We start from the raw sequence: 22146 nt of genomic DNA, 5'->3' as shown, positions 1-22146 counted from the left end.
ACTCATTTGTGGAGTGATATCTTTTTTGTTCACATGAATTCTATCCATGTGAACAAAAAGAAAGACGAAAATCGTAGATTATTTATTTGAGAAATGTATATGTATATACATATGCGTACACACACAAACGTACATAGAACTTAGAAGAATAAAAGAGAGAATTACCTATGAGAATAGAAACAATGACGGTGTGGTAGAATTGGAAGTCGTACAATCCATGCTTTACAGCTTTGTATAGTATCATAATCAATTGCCATACACAGGAGCAGTGGAGCCACCGTCCCCACCAAAAGGGGGCCATGCTTTGTTGGCATGAGTTGGAAAATATGGTTGTATGGTCAACACGTGTGGGCACGTTAGCTTGTTTAGAGAATATTGTTTTATGGCAGACAGTTAGCATGTGTTAGGAATGATTTAGGAATGATTTAGACAACTAGCTTATCTTTATCTCCATACTTTTATGGAGCACTTTCACTTTGTAATGTGTATATATATTGACCTCCCCATTTGGAGGAATATTGAAATAAAACTACTCTGCATTTGACATGGTATCAGAGCGTTAAGCTCTTGAGACCTGAACTGATCTATCCTAGCTTTCCATACCATTTTGTTTTCCGCTGCTATTACTCATATCCAGACCCAGAAAAGATTACCACTGCCAACTGAATATCTAAACTATCCAACTGCCCACTGCATATCTAAACTCTCCCACTACCCACTGCCAGAACTGCTCTATAGCTTGCTGCTACCGTCTAACTGATCCAATCCTCTTCTCTTTACCAAACTCTTTCTCTCCGTCTCTTTTTTCTACATTCCCATAACTTTATATTATCTTATTTTATCTTTTCCACATTCCCACATGCCCATCATTCTTTACTTTTCTCTTTCCCATAAACTATATTAACCTTTTTCTCCTTTTCCCATAATTTTTTATCTTTCTATTTCCCATCCGAGACAACCTTGTCTCCCTTTTCAAACCAAAGTTTTTTGAATAATATTCTTTATTCATTTACCTATGGCTGGTGATAAATTTGAAAACTTCCAAATTGCTCCTGAGAAATTGACTGGAAGAGTCAATTATGATTCCTGGGCTCGTGCTGCTCGCATGACCATAGCCAGCAAGAAGAAGCTCGGCTATATTACTGGTACCAAGAAAGCTCCTAAACAGGAAGATGTTGATGCCTATGAAGATTGGGAAGAAGAAAATTGTACTGTTCAAACATGGCTTCTCAATGCCATGGAAAAACATGTCCGTGCTCTGTTCGATCGTCTTGCTACTGCCAAAGCAATCTGGAATGCTGTAGAGAAAACTTATTCTGTGGGTAATAACTCCTCAAAGATTTATGAGTTGACCAAGAGATCTGTCAACACCGTGCAAGCAGGACGCACCCTGGAGGCTTATTATGAGGAATTGCAAATCATTTGGCAAGAACTTGATTCTATCAATCCACCTCAAATCAAGAATGAAATTGATCTCTGCACTCATTTGGTAACTGTCACAAATTTCCGTGTATATATCTTCTTGGCAGGGCTGGATTCACATCTTGATGCAGCCCGTGCATATGTGCTCCGCTCTGATCCTCTTCCTGATGTCTTAGAAACTTATGCTATGATTTGTGAAGAAGATGTCCGACTAAAAACCATGTGGAGTGAAGAGAAGACTAGTGGAAGTGCCATGGCTGCACGCAAGGGATTCCAAGGACCAGATCGTGATCGTACTTCTTTTGCACACCCTCCTAAACCAGCCTTTGCTTCAAAACCAGTCATTGAGAGATCCTCTGCACCGTTACAGTCCTCTGTCAAGCACAATGGATCATCTCCTACTAAAGATGAGCACAAATGTACTTATTGTGGTAAAAACCATACTATTGATAAGTGTTGGAAACTTCATGGACGACCTGCATGGGCTGATGATTTGATTGCCCAGAAACATAGAAGCAGTGCTGCTCATGTCACCACTCAAACCACTGGGGATGAATCAGGTGATGTAACCACTAAGGAGGCCAAGCAAGGTAAATTTAGTTATGCTTTATGTACTTCTACTTCTGCTTGTGATAGTGCATGGGTAGTTGATACTGGAGCGACTGATCATATGACTAATAATCCTAGGAAATTCACTACCTTTACTTCCACATGTTCAAAATATATCATGAAAACTGCTACTGGAGAAACAAATGTTGTCACTGGCATTGGCACTGTTAAAATTACCCCTTCCATGACCTTAACTAATGTCCTTCTTGTTCCTACATTAGATAAGGATCTATTATCTGTGTCCAAACTTACGGCAGAGTATTCTTCCCATTTTTTCCCACAACATTGTTATTTTCAGGATCTTCACACTCAGGAGGAGGTGGGTCGTGGTTTTAGGAGAGGGGATTTATGGTACTTTCATGGTTCAAATTCAGACATTGTTGCACATCAAGCTAATAAGCAAGTTCTGGAGAATGAGAAGATGATTTGGTTGTGGCATCAACGGTTAGGACACCCATCATTTGGATATTTAAAGCACCTTTTACCTTCTTTGTTTGCTTCTTGTAATAAAGAGTTTAAATGCTCTACATGTGAGACTTGTATTTTCGCCAAAAGTCATCGCACTACTTTTTCCTCGAGCGATAACAAGGCATTGATGCCATTTACTTTGGTCCATTCTGATGTTTGGGGTCCTTCTCAAACTACTACATGTGGTGGTATGCGATGGTTTGTGACTTTTATTGACGACTGCACACGTATCACCTGGATTTATTTGCTCAAACACAAGAGCGATGTGAGTCGTATTGTTAAGGAATTCTGTACGATGGTTCAAACTCAATTTGCTACCACTATCAAAGTGTTGCGTTCTGACAATGGCAGTGAATATGTTAATCGTGATCTTGCTGAATTCTTTATCTCCCAAGGAATGATTCATCAAACATCATGTCCCTACACTCCACAACAAAATGGTGTTGCTGAGCGTCGCAATCGCCAACTCTTGGAGGTTACCCGAGCCTTTCTGATTCATCACAATGTTCCCAAGTATCTATGGGGGGAAGCATTGCAGTCTGCTATATATGTGATAAATCGAGTGCCTTCCAGTGTACTTGGATTTCAAACCCCGCTTCAGGTTCTTCAAGCTAAAATGAAGACCATGCCTCCTGTCACTAACCTTCCTCCAAAGGTGTTTGGGTGTGTTGCCTATGTTCATGTACTTCCTCATCAGCGAAGTAAACTCGACCCATGTGCCATCAAATGTCTTTTTGTGGGTTATGCTTCCCATCAGAAAGGCTACCGTTGTTATCACCCGCCTACTCGCAAGATGTTTGTTACTATGGATGTCACATTTCATGAGGATTTATCCTATTTTTCCATTGATGGCTCTCCTCTTCAGGGGGAGAATGATGGTGTAGAAGAGAATAGCCATGAGTGGCTTACAATTTCTGCATCTAAGTCTAATAATGTCCCATGTCTGGATGCTCAAGTTGAAACTGAAGCTTCGGATTCTGTCCCATGTGTGGATGCTGAAGCTCACACTGAGGCTATCATTGATGACCAAGAATTCAACTTTCAGACACCAGAAACTGAAAACACCATGGAAACACCATCTTATTCCCCTCTTTCTCCACGGCCCATCCAACCTACTCGAGAGGTCCCACATGAGGTAACTCCTGAAACTAATGATGTTTTAGGTAATTTAAATAACAATTTTGAGTCTCAACCATCAAAATATCAATTGCCTGTTCGAACAAACCGTGGTAAACCCAAACCTCAATATACTGCAGACCTAAATGCTAAAGCCAAATATCCCATCAGTAATCATGTGTCAACCCATAGATTATCCAAGTCATATGAGTCGTTCCTATATCAAGTATCTACTGTATCTATTCCAAGACAGTTGCAGGATGCATTAGCATATGCTAAATGGACTGAAGCTATGGCAGAGGAGATGAGGGCTCTACAAAAGAATCAAACATGGGATGTGGTTCATTTGCCTCCAGGAAAGAAGACTGTTGGATGCAGATGGATTTTCACCATCAAACATAAAGCTGATGGCTCTGTCGAGAGGTACAAAGCTAGACTGGTTGCTAAAGGTTATACTCAGAAATATGGTGTAGACTACAATGAGACTTTTGCTCCTGTAGCTAAGATCAATACTGTGCGTATATTACTGTCTTTAGCTGCTAATTATGATTGGCCTCTATTGCAATATGATGTTAAGAATGCTTTCCTACATGGGGAGTTGAAAGAAGATGTGTACATGGATCTTCCACCAGGTGTTCCAGAAAGGACAGGAATGGTATGCAGGTTAAAAAGGGCATTATATGGATTAAAACAGTCTCCTCGATGTTGGTTTGGAAGATTTGCACTATCAATGAGGAAGTTTGGGTACAAACAGAGTAACTCAGATCACACATTATTTCTGAAGCATAAGAAAGATAAGGTAACTGCTTTAATTATTTACGTGGATGATATGATATTGACTGGAAGTGATGATGATGAAATTGATAAATTGAAGAAATATCTGTCAAGTGAATTTGAGATGAAAGAGTTGGGAGAATTAAAGTATTTTCTTGGGATAGAAGTGGCCAGATCAGACCAGGGCATATTTCTTTCCCAAAGGAAGTATGTTTTAGATCTCTTAACTGACACAGGTATGCTTGGGTGCAAACCAGCTGACACTCCAATTGAACAGAATCATAAGTTACAAGAAAATCCTGGTGATGTTCCCACCAACAAGGAAAGATATCAACGACTGGTGGGTAGATTAATTTATCTCTCTCATACTAGACCCGATATTGCTTATGCTGTAAGTGTTGTTAGTCAGTTCATGCATGCTCCTAGTGAAAGACATATGGATGCTGTCAACAGGATTCTACGATACTTGAAGAGTACTCCTGGAAAGGGTATTATATTTACCAAAAATGAATCCTTAACTATTGAAGGATATACTGATGCTGATTGGGCAGGTGATAATACTAACAGGCGTTCTACCTCTGGCTACTTTACTTTTGTTGGTGGAAATTTGGTTACTTGGAGAAGTAAGAAACAAAAGGTTGTGTCTCGTTCGAGTGCTGAAGCTGAATACAGGGCGATGGCCCAAGGTATTTGTGAATTGTTATGGGTCAAGAATGTGATGAAAGAACTAGGTTACAAACCTAGAGTTGCTATGTCATTGTACTGTGATAATAAAGCTGCCATTGCTATTGCTCACAACCCTGTGCAACATGACCGTACCAAGCATGTGGAAGTGGATAGACACTTTATTAAAGAAAAGTTGGAAGCTCATATTATTGATGTGCCATTTGTGAAGACAGAAGACCAGTTAGCTGATATCTTGACCCATGCTGTTTCCACCACTGCATTTTCCAACTCACTTGACAAGTTGGGCATGCGAGACATCTATGCACCAACTTGAGGGGGAGTGTTGGCATGAGTTGGAAAATATGGTTGTATGGTCAACACGTGTGGGCACGTTAGCTTGTTTAGAGAATATTGTTTTATGGCAGACAGTTAGCATGTGTTAGGAATGATTTAGACAACTAGCTTATCTTTATCTCCATACTTTTATGGAGCACTTTCACTTTGTAATGTGTATATATATTGACCTCCCCATTTGGAGGAATATTGAAATAAAACTACTCTGCATTTGACATGCTTGCGTTTGAAGGCAAGATCGATGAAGAAAAAAGGATGGCTATAGATCGATGAAGAAGGCTGTGATGTACAGAAACCAAAAAAAAAAACAGCAAATAAAAAAATAATAATAATAATAGCAACCAAAAACATATAATAATAACAGCAACCCTAAACCCTATATATGATAAAATAGTATAAAAAAATAATAATAAGAGCAACCAAAAATGTGTTGATGTTCAGCAATATGTACAGCAGCAAATATTTACAGCAACAAATATGTTGACGTTGATCTATATATGACGATGGCAACAACAACAACCATTCAAGCAGCAACTGTTCATATTATGATGTACATCGATATATATATATGCTACTGTTCATCGAAATATGGTGATGTAGAAAATCAACAAATATTCAAACACACGATGAAAGATCATCCATATGCGAAAACGTTGAAAAAGAAAAGAGATTTTTACCTCCACTTGACAAGCACACACGTTCAAGGACGGGAAAACGTAGAGCACATTGAAAGTTTCTAGGGTTGACATAAGATTTGTCAGGGCCTTTTCTATATATACTTGCCACTTTAATTTCTAACGAAATCGGGCAACTTATTAATTCCTTCAAAATAAATTACTTTTTGAATACACCTAAATTTTGTTTGACTTTTAAAAAGTCATAATTGAATACACCTAGATTTCGATGTATTTTTTTATTATCAATTGAAATCTGAATTGAATACACCCAAACTTTTACATACTCTTTTAAAATCTGAATTGAATACACCCAAACTTTTAAACTCTTTTAAACTCTTTTAAAATCTTAATTGAATACACCTCCTAAGTAAAAAACGACTCAAACTGTTTTCTTTCTTGATATGTAGACGCTATAATTATTCTTCTTTGAGTGTTGCCTTCAAGATAGCATTATTATGTTCTTCTTCTGATGAGGCTTTGATTCTGTTTAAAGTTTTGTATACATTGGCCATCAGCAAGACAAGGTTGAACAAAACCGCTGCACCCACACGCATATATATGTTAGAAACTCAAGGTAAAGGGGTAAAAAGGAAAACTACGTATTGGAGTATATACATTGAGAAAAATGAGAAAATTATATACATAATTACAACTTGATATGTGATAATAGAGATTTGACATGATCGATCATACAAGAAAATCGTTTCGTGCCATACCATACCATACTAATCAACTAATGTTGAACTTTTCATCATGCAATTTAAAGTACGTGGCGTAACATATATGTAACAATATCAAAGTGTGTGGAAGGATTTGGGGGTCCCTAACAATTTGTTTATTGATGTTTTTCTTGAGAATTCTATCCATGTGGAGTGATATCTTCTAATAACATATATTATCTTTTTTCAACAAAAAGATAATATATGTATATACATGTATTAACATGCGGAGTTATATCTTTTTTGTTCACATGAATTCTATCCATGTGAACAAAAAGAAAGACGAAAATCGTAGATTATTTATTTGAGAAATGTATATGTATATAGAACTTAGAAGAATAAAAGAGAATAGATACAATGACGGTGTGGTAGAATTGGAAGTCGTACAATACATGCTTTACAGCTTTGTATAGTATCATAATCAATTGCCATACACAGGAGCAGTGGAGCCACCGTCCCCACCAAAAGGGGGCCATGCTTGCGTTTGAAGGCATCAAGACCCTTCATCATTGGGTTCTTCCAATGGGATGCCTCATCAAGCATCGCCCGTATCAAACCTATCTCTAACGATATGAGAGAAGAGCACCGCAACTGTGAGTAGATTTATCAACATTATGTAAATTATTTGCTATATAAACTTGAAATTTAAGTTTTGAGAATGAATGAATATAGGATGAGGATATATATATATATGTATATATATGAAGTAGGCATGCTAAATTTATATAAAAATCTAGATTCATTCTTCGTTACTCAACTTTAATTCCTACAAAGAAAATTACAAAAAAGGCATTTGATTGGTTTATAATATTTATTTAGTTAGGATTTTGGTTCCTTATTTAGTTAAGATTTTGATTACTTACCCATTTATTGAGTCCTATTGTAATTGAGTATATATATGTATATAGGGTTGGCAATGGGTCGAATTGGGGGTGGGTATGCAATTCTCATCCCCATCCCCGTTAGCTTTTTCCCTCATCCCCACCTTCGTTGGGGAATGGGTTCCCCGACCCGCTCCAAAGGAATAACCAATATATAACTACTTTGTTGAAAGAAAAAAAGTACTAAGGCAAGATAATAAATATATATAATATATACTATAAGACAATATAAGAATGTTCATATATGTACTGAAAATTAACTAAATAAATAAGTAGTGTGGCTTAAGATTTGTATAAATTATATAAGTATATAATATAATAATGAAAAATATAAAACTTAGTCGGTACAATCACTTTAATAACATATTTATATATACTATAATACATATATATATATATACCTCATCAAAAAATTTATATAAATATATATTCGGAGGATTCGGGTTGGGGATTAAAATAGATTCAAAGTGATTAAATGGCTGAAATTTGGGCGCATCCATGCTCCTAGCGTATGATAGAATTTTCGTAGATTTAGAAGTTCAATCAAAACTATGTCAAGTTTTCTTTTGTGGAATTTTCCTTTCCTTTGACCCCGATTACGTAGTCAACACAAATACAAATGGATATGGCCAACGTTTAATGAGTGGTTCAAGAAAGAAAAAGCAATAGAGAGAAAAGAAAGTTGGTCCCACTAGTAGAAAACTGCTTTAAAGGCACGGACTTATACCGTGTGAATAGTTGTGAACGCAGGCACTAATCTCTTTTATCAGATGAAATTCAAAATCTGGGTGAAAATAGACACTGATGCATGTGCCCACTGCTGCATCCTACCCCACAGGGCCACACCCACCACCTCCCTTTCTCTCTCTCTCTCTTGTCAGTGGCAAAAAAGAGAGAAAAGAAAATGAAAGGGCACTTAGCACATTCCACAAACAAAAAAGATGCTTGACTTGACCTCGTATCCCTAAATGGACGTTGAGTTTCAGCTTAGATGTTTCCAATTTCATAAACTTCATATGCTTTAGATTTGGAAGAAAGCACTACATTTTAATCTTTTTTTCATTTTTAGAAGTTTCCATTCCTTTGACCAGGATTAAGCGTATGCCCACTTAATTAAGTTGGTAAAGAAAGAAGCAGTTAGTCCACAGCAGAAAATTCCTTGCAATATCTCCTTGCCTTGACATGACCCTTCCCTTTGTTAGGAATTTCGACACATGAAGAACTTACGTTTTTCTGTTTAATATTCGGTTTAAAATATTTTCAAAATTTATAAATAATATTGATGTCACGATGAGGAGTTAGTGACATGAACGCTCACAATATCAAAAAACCTTTCTTGAATATGCTTATCACAACCAACAAATCTTAGGATAATAGTCATTTGTTCATTCTTAGAGTCGTCAAGTGCTTCATCAATAAGAATACAAAATTTCTCATCTTCCCCAATTTCATTGTGTATCATATTTCTCATTTTGGTAGCATATATATTTAGGATCTTATTTGAAATATATTGGGCATTTAAAGGAGCATTTTATAACACAACTTTTTCAATGTTTACATTCATTCTTGCAAAAGTCTTCAACAACTCAACGAAATTGCGTCAATTGGAGGAGTCACAAGATTCATCATCATCTCTAAAAGCCATTCCTTTGATTTGACATATATCATTTGAGAAATAAATTACATTTTCTTTTTGAGAAATAAGTATGCTTTTCAGGTGGACTACATACTAGGTGATAATCCCGGTTTACTTGACTTGCTAATCAAATAAGTGCTCTAAAGGCACGGACTTATACCGTGTGAATAGTTGTGAACGTAGGCACTAATCTCTTTTGTCAGTTGAAATTCATAATCTGGGTGAAAAAATAGGCACTGATGCATGTGCCCACTGCTGCATCGTCCAACTTAAGCTTCTTGCACACGTTCTCTCTCTCTCTCTCCTTCTCTCTCTCTTATATAATACATTAAAATTAAAAACTTTCTTATCAAAACACCAAAGTAAAGAGCTAAATATAAAATATAAAAATGATTTAATATTATATTCAAGAGGGCACCCACGTGAATTCTATGAAATTGTCCACACATTTGAATGAAGAATGAATGATTGAATGACCTTTGATCCAGAGGGCACCCACGTGAACAAGGGTGCTTCTGCAATTATATTCAAGTTTGGGGGCAGAAAGAAAAAGCAATAGAGAGAAAAGAAAGTTGGTCCTCTCCTCATAGTGGCAGTTGACACTTAAACGTCATCGTTAAATGGTGTGTCGATCAATATTAAATGGTGTGTGTTGATCAACCACTCCCGTTTCAATCAATCCTCAAAAATCAAAATCAGTACCAGTCCAGTCTCAATCAATCCTCAAAAGAAGTATTTTGATGAATTGGAATTGGCAGGATTTGGTCTGAGTCTTATTACATGACATATATCATTTGAGAAATAAAGTATATAAATACAGTTTTGATCTTAACCAACAATAATATACAAGACAGAATGGAGCCATTAATGGCCTCTTTAAGATTTGTTTTCTTCCTCTCTCCCATTCTGTTAATAATAAGTTCTCAATCCCTTGCTCAGCCTGAGTTTCCAAGCCATAGCTGTTTCTACGAGAAAGGCAACTATACCACAGGCAGCACCTACCAAACAAACCTTAACACCCTTCTCTCTTCTCTTTCTTCCCCCTCCAACAATGGCAATGGCTACGGCTTCTACAACTCCTCCTTTGGAGAAAACGCCGACCAGGTCCACGCAATCGCTCTTTGTCGAGGCGATGTCATGGCGGACACTTGCAGTGGCTGCATCAGTAACTCCACACAAAAGCTCACACAGGTCTGTCACAATCCGAAGGAAGCTATCGGCTTTTACGATGAGTGCATGCTGCGCTACGCAAACCGCTCCATCTACGGCGCCATGGAAAAGGACCCTGTTTTCCCGTTGTGGTGGAACATACACAACCTGTCCTCCTCCGACGTCGACGGGTTTTTTCAAGAGATGAGGAAGCTGCTGAAAGACCTAAGTGGTCAAGCTGCGGCGAACGGTTCTCTTCGGAAGTTCGCGGTAGGGAACAAAACCGCTCCCAATTTGCAAACAATATATGGACTTGCGCAGTGCACGCCGGATTTGGCCGAGCAGGCCTGCAGTGAATGCTTGGATGCTGCTATGGGAGAGATCACAGCATATTGTGACAGGAAGCAAGGTTGTAGAGTTCAGAACCCCAGCTGTACCGTTAGGTATGAAGTCAATCGCTTCTATGACCTTACAACTGTGGTGCCGTTGCCGTCATCCCCGCCGCCACCATCAACCAGTACAGGAGGTACATATGCTTTGAACAAATAAAGTTCGCTTAATTAGAGCAATTGTCCATGAATTTGTACACGAGTTACATTTGATTATCTCAATTCAAGTTTTTGTTGATGTAGTCGTGTCATATACAAGTTCAGGCACCATTGCTATAATTCACACTACAACAATTTTGGTCAAAGAGATTTCTAATGCATATTTTGTTAGGTTCATATACAGATGTATGTATGTATTCAAATTAACGCCAATGAGATTTCTGATTTTTGCAGGATCGAAGAGTCGTAGATCTCGGACTGTCATCATTATTGTTGTGCCAATTGTTGTTTCTGTGGTACTAATAGTTATATTCTTCTGCATTTGTTTAAGAGTAAGGAGGACAAAGAAAAAACTTGAAACTAAGAAGTTACTTCCAAGTAAGCAGGCAACTCTAGTGAACATTAATCATATTATTCCATTTGATAGGCATTTTTAGATTTTATTATGCTACAACAGCTTAATTTAGTTTTTGTTAAATTGTTCCTCAGGCGGCGACGATACAGATGAAATTGGATCTGCAGAATCCTTGCAATTTGACTTGGCCACCATTAGAGTTTCCACAGATGACTTTTCTGAAGCAAATAAACTTGGACAGGGCGGATTTGGATCTGTTTACAGGGTAATGACAAGTTAATACCAAGAACTTGTAACTTTGATATTTCTTGAATGCCACTTATCTCATTTTTGTTTTTTCATTCTGTACCTATATATTTTTTCAGGGTAGGCTTCTCAATGGAAAAGATATAGCTGTAAAAAGGCTCTCTACAAATTCTGGGCAAGGAGATTTAGAATTCAAAAATGAGGTCTTGTTAGTGGCTAAACTTCAACACCGGAATTTAGTTAGACTCTTAGGTTTCTGCTTAGAAGGAAGTGAAAGGCTTCTTGTCTATGAATTTGTCCCTAATGCAAGTCTCGATCACATCATATTTGGTATGTCTAGAATTATGCATTGTTTTCGTTTAACTTCGAATGTGTATTATAAAATTCCAATTGTGTGACATGTATGCAAGCAAACATTGTAATTGAAATCTTGATTTTGCATTAATATATTTGTAGACCCAACAAAGCGTGCACAACTAGATTGGGTGAGGCGCTACAAAATCATAGTAGGCACTGCTCGAGGCCTCCTTTACCTCCATGAAGACTCTCGCTTTAAAATTATTCATCGTGATCTCAAAGCTAGTAACATCTTGATAGATGCAGAAATGAACCCCAAAATTTCAGATTTTGGCATGGCAAGGTTGTTCGTGCTTGATCAAACGCAAGGCAATACAAGTCGGATTGTTGGGACCTAGTAAGAATATGCACTTAACTGCCTGTGGGCCTATGTTTGTTATGTCAACAATTTCCTTTCCATATGTGTTGGTGAACGCTGACATTCTTTTTGTTGATATGCAGTGGGTATATGGCTCCAGAGTATGTAATGCGTGGGCACTTTTCTGTTAAGTCCGATGTCTACAGTTTTGGCGTGTTAGTTCTAGAGATAGTCAGTGGACAAAAACATAGTGGCTTCCAGCATGGAGAAAATGAGGAGTATCTTCTAAGCTTCGTAAGTGAAAATATAATATAGTTTTGGTATCTCAATACAATTTAGTTCAACGAATCAAAGAAAGAAAACTTATCTCTGATCAAATTCACAAATCATTGCAGGCCTGGAGAAGTTGGAGGGAAGGGACAGCTTCAAATCTAATAGATCCCACATTAAGGACTGGTTCAAGAACAGAAATAATGAGATGCATCCACATTGGATTATTATGTGTGCAAGAAAATGTGGCTGATAGGCCATCAATGGCTTCTGTTATTCTCATGCTGAATAGCTACTCCCTCACTCTCCCAGTGCCCTCCCAACCTGCATTTTATTTGCATAACAGCATTGGAATGGACATGCCGTTACAATCTGAATATAATTCAGGGGCAACAAGGTCAGATCGATCCGAGCATTGGAATGGACATGCCGTTACAATCTGAATATAATTCAGGGGCAACAAGGTCAAATCGATCCAAGAGTAACCCTGTCAAAGTAATGGAATATGAGACTTTTACCGAACCACATCCTCGCTAGTGGTTGGATCGGACATGCCGCTTTCTGAAATTGTAATGTAATTTATTAAATAAATGTAGTTATCTTTTTGTAAATGTAGTGGTTCTTCATTTTTCCTAAGATATCTTAAAGTTCGTAGTGTTACTTTTCTATGCCGTCTTCAAACTTATATTGTTGCTTTGATTGTTGCTTTGAATTCCTTAAAGTGTCCTACTTTTCTATGCTCTTGTACATCAATGTGCTTGATTCCTCAAAACTTTTCTAATTGTAAACTATCCAGAATCCCCATTATTGTAAAAAGGACATCCATCAGACAGAATCATCACAATTTCACAAAAACAATAAAGTACACTCTAATATGAAAGTTTGAAAGTTTGCTGTACCCCGGTTGCTCTCTTCAAACTTGAAAGTTTGCCGAGTTCAATGATTTTCCCCCCAAATCCTTAATTTGAAGCATTGATACCAATAAAATCCCTGTCCATTGAGCCACCAATAAAGATTGAACTCCACAGTTGCCCAAAAACATTATTGGACAAGACATGAAACAGCATTTTGTATTGCCCATTTGAGAAACAACTCAACATAAAACACTAACAAAATCACTAGCCTAACTAAACTAACCAATCCAAATCATGGGTTCTCTTAGATCCTCAAAGATGACCAAAATAATTATTCCATATTTCATTTTTGAAAAGAAAGTTGCAACTTGAAAACACCATAGAAAATAAGAAACCAGAGAGAGAGAGAGAGAGAGAGAGAGACCTGAAGGAAAGTGGGTGGAAAGCCAACAAGGAAGGTGGCAGCAGCCCAGAGAAAGGTACCAAGAGCAATGACATGGTCACATGGCCTCGGTTGTGGCGCATAGCAAGGTAAGCCGCAAGTGGGTAGCAGGCAGACTGGAAAATGGATCTGAACAGAGTGAGTGAGCCCAACCCAGTTGGGTCGGTGTGCAGAGTGGCCCCCACCTCTTTGTACACCCCTGGCAACAACGACCCGTCAGCTCTCTGCATACTACTTGCTAGGTTCACCAACAAAAATGTCACAACCTCTGTTTTCATTTTCCAATCTCTGTTTGGACTGAAAACAGAGCACTCTGCTCGGTTCTCAGACCAAGGGCAGAAGGACAAATCAGAGGTTTTATGTTTAGAGACAGAAGGGGAAGAAGATTTCGTTGACTAAAGGCTGGATTGAGAATGAAGGGTTACTGTGGAAATGGTGACCCACGTCACGTGTAGGGTTGGGATTGGTGTGATTAGGGGTGGGGTGAATGGATGGAGATTTGGGGACAAAAGATTTGGCCTAGTCGGTTAGTTGATTCTTCTTGTCTTTGATGGACCTCTCTACACAGACGGGGTAGAGGGAGCTTTTCGATCGGCTTATGATGCCGTCTCCAACCTTATGCAGTGAAGCTAGTTATTAGTTAATTTATTATTATGTCACAGGCTTATGATTCTTCTTGCTACTTTTGGAACCTTCTAAAATTCTAAATTAGACATGACCCATGTTGAATCTTATATACAAGGAAAAGGATTCTAAATCAAACATGACCGTATATCAAACAATCACAATTTCATCGGTTTTGCAGGAAAGGGGGAATATTCTAATGTCGTAACTGGGGAGGACAGCTCACCAATGTTCATGCCTGAGGAACTGTAGCCTAAGGAAAGCCTCTTGATTCCTCATAAATTGTCAATGAAAACCAATTCCAAGCTAGCCACCTAAATAAGTCAAATGTAGCACAATGGAAGATGCCCCAACCTTAGTTTCAGGCTGGGCACGGCTTCCAAGCAACATTCTGGATTTGATTCTAGAAAAGTTGATCCCAATCTCTGACTATATCCGATTTAGTGCGGTTTGCAAGCATTGGCAATCAGTCGCTTTACATAGTATGAAGCAGCGCATCAAATCATGTCACAAGCAGATTCCTATGCTCATAATTCCCACCATACACGGTAGCAGCGAAAGGCGTGGCTTGTATAGTGTGACACAAGGTAAGACTTGAGTTGCATGTGCCTTACAATAAAAGGCTCTGCGGTTCTTCCCATGGTTGGTTGGCCTGTGTGGATGAGAATCTGGTAGTTACCCTCTTAAACCCTTTTACCGGGCGTGCCATTAGCCTTCCACCAGTCCCCAAATCCACTTGGAGATCGACGGCTTATAGATGTGATTACTACATTAATAAAGTTGTATTGTCTGCAGACCCTTCTTTTCTTCCTAATGACTATGAAGTATGGGTCATCTATGATGATGGCTATGGGAAACAAATAGCCCATTTTAAATCAGGGGATGATGCTTGGACTAGCATAGATCAAGTGATTGGATTCGATGATGTAATTTATTATAAAGGCCAGTTTCTAGGTGTTAGTTTGGGTGGTAGTGTTTTTTCGATGAATGTTAGCAGGGAACACTCTACTAAACCCCATGTAAGCTTAGTTGTGCCAATGGATCCAGGCACTGACAATAAAACATACCTTGTGCAATCATCCCAGGGAGATCTTTGCTGGTTAGGAAGTTCAAACGAGTAAATTATTGTAAGAGGTTTATGAAGTCTCTCAACTTCAAGTTTTTCAAGTTTGAAAGGTTAAAGTTTGAACGAGTAAATGGTTATGATCGTTTTACGGAGATTCTGAGCTTCAAGGTTTTCAAGTTGTTCTGTGCTCATGGGGAGAGACCCCGATGGGTTGAGATTGAAAGTATTGGAAATGAAGCACTGTTTTTGGGTACCAATCAATCCATGTGTGTCTTTGAGCTGGACTTTCCAGGTTGTCAGCCAAATTCCATATACTTCACTGATGATTGTGTGGATGTAGAATGCCATAAACCTAAAGGGCCTCATGACATGGGTGTCTTCAACTTGGAAAACAGAAGCATGGGAATACATTACTGCTTAGATCGTTCGCAGAAGTACATGCCACCAGCAATTTGGATCTTGCCCTCTATGGTGTGAAAAGATAGTTCCAGTTTTGTTCTTTCAAGCTCTATTTTCATTTGTTTGCCATTCTAAATGTAAGCTCCAAACATCTCTTATAAGGACATTGAGCTTCCAACTCTGTATAACCCTTGAAGATGGTAATAAAACTAACACAGCAACATGTTCTTACACCGCAACGCATTTTAGCAACATGTTCTTACACCGCAACTCTGTATATAAATTATGTTAGCAATAGTCAATTAATGAGGAGTAGTTTGGCACCTACAATAGTTGGTAGCCTACAATGTTTGGAGGCTTGACTAGGTTGGTAGCCTACAATGTTTGGTAGCCTACAATGTTTGGAGGCTTGACTAGGTTGGTAGCCTACAATGTTTGGTAGCCTACAATGTTTGTAGGCTTGACCTTGGGAATTCCAAGTTGCCTAACTTTGGGGGCTTGCCTAACATTGTGGGCTTGATTACTTGTATATATATGTGTTGATTGTAAGTAATGAAACATAAGTGAAAATCAGAAAATATTCTACAACTCTCATTCTCTCTACACTTTCCACTCTCTCCTCTCAATATTCTCTATGTTTTGACAAATTATAATGAATAGCTCTTGAGATGGATAATGGAAGTTTAATGTGAATTGAAATACAAGAGACGCAAAGTTTATATGGCAGTAGTCTAATTTTCACCAAGTCTTTATATTCGAATATAGACCACTATATATCTGTTGGGAAAACCATACTCACTATTTATAATAGTAAAGAAAGAAAGCAATTTGAATGATATGTAGGAAAGTGGTGGATGGCCACATTTACAGAGAAAGCAATGTGGCTAGCTGTGGGGTTCTTTATTTTGGCTTACCACTACAGAGAAAACAAAACTTCTGACATTTGATATATGACTTTTTGAGATAGCATAGTGCCACTTTGCTACTGAATTTACGGAAAATTCTACAATGGGCGTGGTGTATCCATGCGCCCAAAATATCAGCCATTGGATGAGTAAGTGGAGATGAGGGTTAAATCCACACCATTGACTGCTGGTAACCTGTTAAAAGGGTTGGTGTAGGTAAAAGTGAATAAAATAAAAATTAAACAGAAAAAGAGAAAGAAAACAAGAAAAGAAAAACAGAAAAAGAAAGGGAGAAGGGAAGATCGTGAACTGCTGCTGAGGCTTCTCCAAGAACGGCGCTCTCTCTTTCATCTCTCCCTCTCTTCCCCTACATCTGAATCGCTTGATTCTGGAGATGAATTGAGAAGATCTTAAATCTCGGTGGCTGGGCATTTTGCGTGGTTCACAAAAAATCGGTGGAAACGAGTTGCTGTTGCTGAAACGAATTTAAGTGGCCATTGCAAAGGTAAAATTAATAGCTTTATTATCCTTGTCCATACTTGAGTTCCCAGCTTTTTCTAAGCTTGCATTTTCCATATGAATGGAAATGGGGTCGGTTGGATTGGCTGTTGCAAGATTCTGTGCTTTCCCTACAGCTTTCTGTAATTTTCTCAATAATCAAACCCAACAACTGATTGAGTGATTAAGTTTATTAGTTTAAGCATGCACAAAGAGGACACCAAACTTTTCAATCCCGAAAAAAGAACCCCAAAAAAAAAAAAAAATCTTTGTATTCTAAGCATATATTAAAATGTTGAATTCTTGATGGTATCTCTCTTGTTTAACAAAAATAAAAAATGAAAATGAAAATTTACCACATGATTTTTATTATCCTTGTCCACACTTGAGTTCCCAAAGACCAGCAATATAACATTTTGCTATATTGATCTGCTCAAAGAAAACCAGCTATTTCTATGGGTAATTTTCCCTCTATGAAATCAAGTAATTATGTTATGAAAAGAAAACCAGAAAAACTAAGCAGAAATTAATGCAGCCCAGGAAGCAACTGTTGTTAATAATATGTTAACTCGCAATTGTACGGGGCAATTAGTAGTATAGCAAGACAAGTACGAGGTCGTACCCACGAAGACTGAGAAGTTCAAATTAGTTATGTACTTAGATTAACAAATTCAAGAAAGTAGGAGGTTATGTCTAAAACAGAATTTAAAACAAGAGTGGTTGTGATTGTTGAACAAAAGAAGCAAAATAAAATTGCAAACAAAAACAAGTAAACTAATGTAACAAAGAGTGGTTTTAAGAGTTGGAAAACAGATTTTGAGACTAGGGCATTCGAATCACCATAACAATTCAATTCTGGGTTATAAAGATTCAAGTAACAAGTCTAATTCAGATTCAAAGATTGATTCTAGCTAAAGTATGATTAAGCCATGGTGTGTGGTCATAACCTTGTGTTCCTAATTCCCTAATTTGATCATTTGTTGTCTAACCTAAAATTAAGCATTAGGAACCCATTAAGCATAGAAGAACATTTTAAACAACCAAGTATGTATCTAATCCCTGTTGTCGAATGTCCATACATACTCTTCCTATTCATAGTTCAATTCGAATTAAAGCATGGTGTATACTCTTAATTCAAACCAAGATAGTTAACAAACAAGTTCTAATGGTGATCAATCATCCAAACAAGCATGTTAACTTATAAGCATAATGAATAAGAACATGAATCATGAATCAAACTTGAAACTCCAAACTTATAAACCCAGAATATTCATGTTAGGTTACATCGAAGCCCTAGTTATGGATTTAGCTACTCATAATGGAAAAGAGACTTGAACAGAAATGAGAAAACATAATGAATGCAATAAGAGTAGAAAAACCCTTTTTCTGAAGTTCTTGTGGTGTCCAAGGCTTCTCCAAGTGCTTCTCCACTTCTAATGCTTCTCCAAGAGCTTCCCCACTTCTAGAAAGATGTATGAAGGATATGGAGGTGATTTGGGATGAGTTTGAGTGAGTGGTGATGGCTAAGGAAGATGAAATTCGTAGGGAAATGGAAGAGAGGTTTGCTGGAGTTGTTTTGGTGATTGTTGGAGTGTTTGGGATTTTGAGAGTGTTTGAGGATGGCTGGAGTGAATTGTGGGGTTGTGAATCCTAGGATTTGTTGTGTCTTGAATATGGAATGGATGTGGTATTTATAGGGAGAGGGGAGTGATAAATCTGAATTCAATATGGCTAATGCATACAACACTTGCATTATAAAAGATGAATTGGTTGATGCACTTCACTAATGCATACAACACTTGCATTATAAAATCTGAATTGGTTGATGCACTTCACCAATAAATCCCACCAGCAGCCCTAGCTCATCTTCATGTCACCATGACCAAGCTTCCAACCAGCTACAATAGCTCATGCCTAGCTCACCATGACCAAGCTTCCAACCAGCTCATCCTGAGGTCAGCATGACCAGCAACTTCAAGGGCTTACAACTTGGGCTAGGCTGAATCAAATGAAGACTTTAAGATGTCCATTGTGAAGTTTAGAATGTGTATGATCCAACCACACAAGTATTGGCCCAATCCAAGCTCGGAGGAGGAAGTTAAGGCCGAAACAAATTGCTAACTCAGTTTTGCTTGCTGTCAAAATCCATCCTGAGCATGGTTCTGTGTTTGCTAGGTAACGGACTCCAGATTTATCCAATGGGACCGAATTGTGGATATGTTATAGTACACACCCATTGGAACAACTTTCATGAAGAATGCTACCTCATGCGAGCTGTGTAGGTTGCTGAAACAAAGCTTGCAATATGACCTACGGAACTGGACTGGCAGGGGGCTGTAGCCAAAATGAGTTTGTCTTTTAAGCTCTTCTTCCATTCATCCAAATCAGGCCTTAACATGCTTGAATTGCATGAATTATGCTCTCTTGCTCTTTTGGCCTATAAAACACACAAATAGAGGCAACTAACTCAGAATTATAGGAAACTAAGCAAAATAAGTAAGTAAATTGGGCATGTATATGTATGAAATTATGAGCTTAACACACCCCCAAACTTAGATTTTGCTAGTCCTCGAGCAAAACAAAAGAAAAACAAAGATAAAAACAAAATAAGAAGTTAACTAGACCACTTTCGTAGGTAACTCGATTGCATTGAGCGAATGCAACAAGCCTTTAAACCTCTAGGCATCCCTAGTAGGAGGAGTTGTGTCTCCTGAGGGTTTAACAGATACGATACCCACAAACGCTTTACTGAGTCTACAAAACAAAGTGGTTAGAAAAATAAACTTCGAAATCAACTAATGAAAATGAAAGAAAACTTTAGTCATACCTCCAACACCATAGAGTTGCCAAGATAGGTCATCAATCAGTGTGTACAAGTGGAAGCTATAGCTCAAAGGCACACAGTTTCAAAGCAAGCATACTCAAACCTTGAATAGAGAACATGCTTCGACTCTAATTCTCACAGATAACACTCAATCACTCAGAACCTATGGTTTAATTTTCTCAAGAGAGCATAAGTGAGTGTATGAAATAGAAGCACAAATTTGGTTAGATCTCATGAAAGGAATCAAATACTAAGAAAATAGATACACATATACATACCAGCACCCATGAATACATCCTCAAAGATCAGCTAGGTCTTTCACAAGGTTGTAATGAAAGGCTAAGGTTTAGGGGAAATGGAAGAATTGGAAGGAAAAACAAGTAACTTAAGAACACACCAAGGTTGCATGATTCATTAATCTGCAAGGTATCATTGATTTAGATTGGCATGACAGCAAACTTCATGGTATCACCTGGCATGGACTTTATTTTTCACACTTAGATCAAATCGAAACACTTTCATCTTCGTTGATTTGATCTGCATCTTCATTAACTTCATTGCACAGATTCACATCATCTTTATTTAGGTACATGGCTGCAACTTCCTTGCTTCAAACTTTATGTTGGCAAACCTTGGTATATTTCTAAGTTACTAGGGTATGGCTACAATAGGTCAAGTATCTCAGATTGAGATACAAAGGTAGGGAAATGATGAGGGTGATAGAAGAAAAAGGCTTTAAGTGTTTGGCTTCAAGAGGGCTAATGGAACACACATATGGGTAGGGTGAAAAGAAAGCACATAGAATAGTTATACACACATAGCCTAGCATCACTTCAATGAGTTCATTCATGAATGAGAGCAAGCACATGATATCTGTAAAAGAGAATCATCGACGTATTCAATCAAAATGAAATGATGAGATCAATTAGAGTGAATTGAAGAAAATAAGTATGGATGAGAAATAGAACACTTTAAACCCTCTCAAGAAAGCAATTAGGCTCGATATAGCTCACTAGGGTAGTCTCCACTATTTTCCTTCAAGAATTTGAGCATGGTACTTTAGCCACCAGAATTCTAAGAGCAAAAGCTTTGTGAAGTGCAAAATTCTGATATGAAAACCTCAAATAGCAGCTCCATAGCATTGATTGTATGACATTCTTTAAAAAAAATAAAAAAAATAGTGACAAGAGAACGAAAATTGAAAACACAAATGGATAAGAAAATTGAAATTGAAAACCTTCCCCCCAGACCTGAATTGAACATTGTCCTCAATGTGAAAGCATACAAAAGATGATTGAGAACAAACAAATGATAAAGGGAAAAGTTTAGAAGAAGGTTTAGGAAAAATAAAAATTAAAAAAAAATGAATATATAAGCAACTCATGGATGACCAGTTAAGGGCCTCAGAAAACACAGCCAGGGGATCCGGGAAGGTTGGAGGGGTCACAATGGTCCCGCTTAAAACCCAAACTTCTTAGACACCGAAGGTGTCGCCTAAAGAACTCCTAGACACTGTATTGACGGAGGTGCTCACTGGGGTTACCAAAAGTTAGCTTATATGAAATTTTTTTATTTTATTTTTATATTTATTTATTTATAAAAAGGAACAGAAACTTAAAATGACTAAAATAAAAACAAAACAAGTAAAGAGAAAGGATTGAAATGCTTCCCCTTGATGCGATTAGGTCGATTGCTACCAAGCACCTTCTTCTTGAACACATGGGTTGCCTCCCAAGAAGCGCCTTAGTTACTGTCTTGGCAAGACATTGTGCAATCAGCTAAGTTGATGGTACGAAGGGAAGTTGATCTACCACATGGCCAGTTTGGATGCCAGCTGAAACTCCCTCATAGAATGGCTTTAAACGTTGTCCATTTACTTTGAAAGTCGAGCCATCTTTAGGGTTTTGAATCTCCACAGCTCCATAGGGAGAAACTTTGACCACGGTGAATGGGCCTTGCCATCTAGACTTCAATTTTCCTGGAAAGAGA

At 37.9% G+C, this 22146-nt stretch overlaps 2 protein-coding genes, 1 long non-coding RNA gene and 1 pseudogene across 3 annotated transcripts; 3 read left to right on the top strand and 1 right to left on the bottom strand.

Annotated features, from left to right (window-relative positions):
* Positions 1 to 1015: 1015 nt before the first annotated feature.
* LOC148293709 (uncharacterized) lies at positions 1016 to 2367 on the top strand. Its single transcript, XM_088254570.1, has 2 exons — positions 1016 to 2012; positions 2330 to 2367. The coding sequence occupies exons 1-2, from the start codon at positions 1016 to 1018 to the stop codon at positions 2365 to 2367; spliced, it is 1035 nt and encodes a 344-aa protein (XP_088110696.1).
* Positions 2368 to 10001: 7634 nt separating this feature from the next.
* On the top strand, positions 10002 to 13211 carry LOC110763177 (cysteine-rich receptor-like protein kinase 29). Its single transcript, XM_088254770.1, has 8 exons — positions 10002 to 10997; positions 11254 to 11397; positions 11509 to 11639; positions 11740 to 11950; positions 12077 to 12314; positions 12419 to 12569; positions 12671 to 12942; positions 13010 to 13211. The coding sequence occupies exons 1-8, from the start codon at positions 10178 to 10180 to the stop codon at positions 13080 to 13082; spliced, it is 2040 nt and encodes a 679-aa protein (XP_088110896.1). The 5' UTR covers positions 10002 to 10177; the 3' UTR covers positions 13083 to 13211.
* A 107-nt stretch (positions 13212 to 13318) lies between these two features.
* Positions 13319 to 14463, bottom strand: LOC148293708 (uncharacterized). The gene is made up of 2 exons (XR_015836502.1): positions 13824 to 14463; positions 13319 to 13535 (listed from the first exon to the last, which is right to left on the bottom strand). It is a non-coding gene; the product is annotated as an uncharacterized LOC148293708 (long non-coding RNA).
* A 167-nt stretch (positions 14464 to 14630) lies between these two features.
* Positions 14631 to 16157, top strand: LOC148293707 (F-box protein At2g26160-like; annotated as a pseudogene).
* Positions 16158 to 22146: the final 5989 nt, after the last annotated feature.

Source organism: Prunus avium, chromosome 6 (assembly GCF_965620075.1).
Source record: "Prunus avium chromosome 6, drPruAviu1.hap1.1, whole genome shotgun sequence".
In the NCBI taxonomy this organism is placed as follows: domain Eukaryota; kingdom Viridiplantae; phylum Streptophyta; class Magnoliopsida; order Rosales; family Rosaceae; genus Prunus; species Prunus avium.
This window is presented reverse-complemented; position numbering and strand designations above follow the sequence as displayed.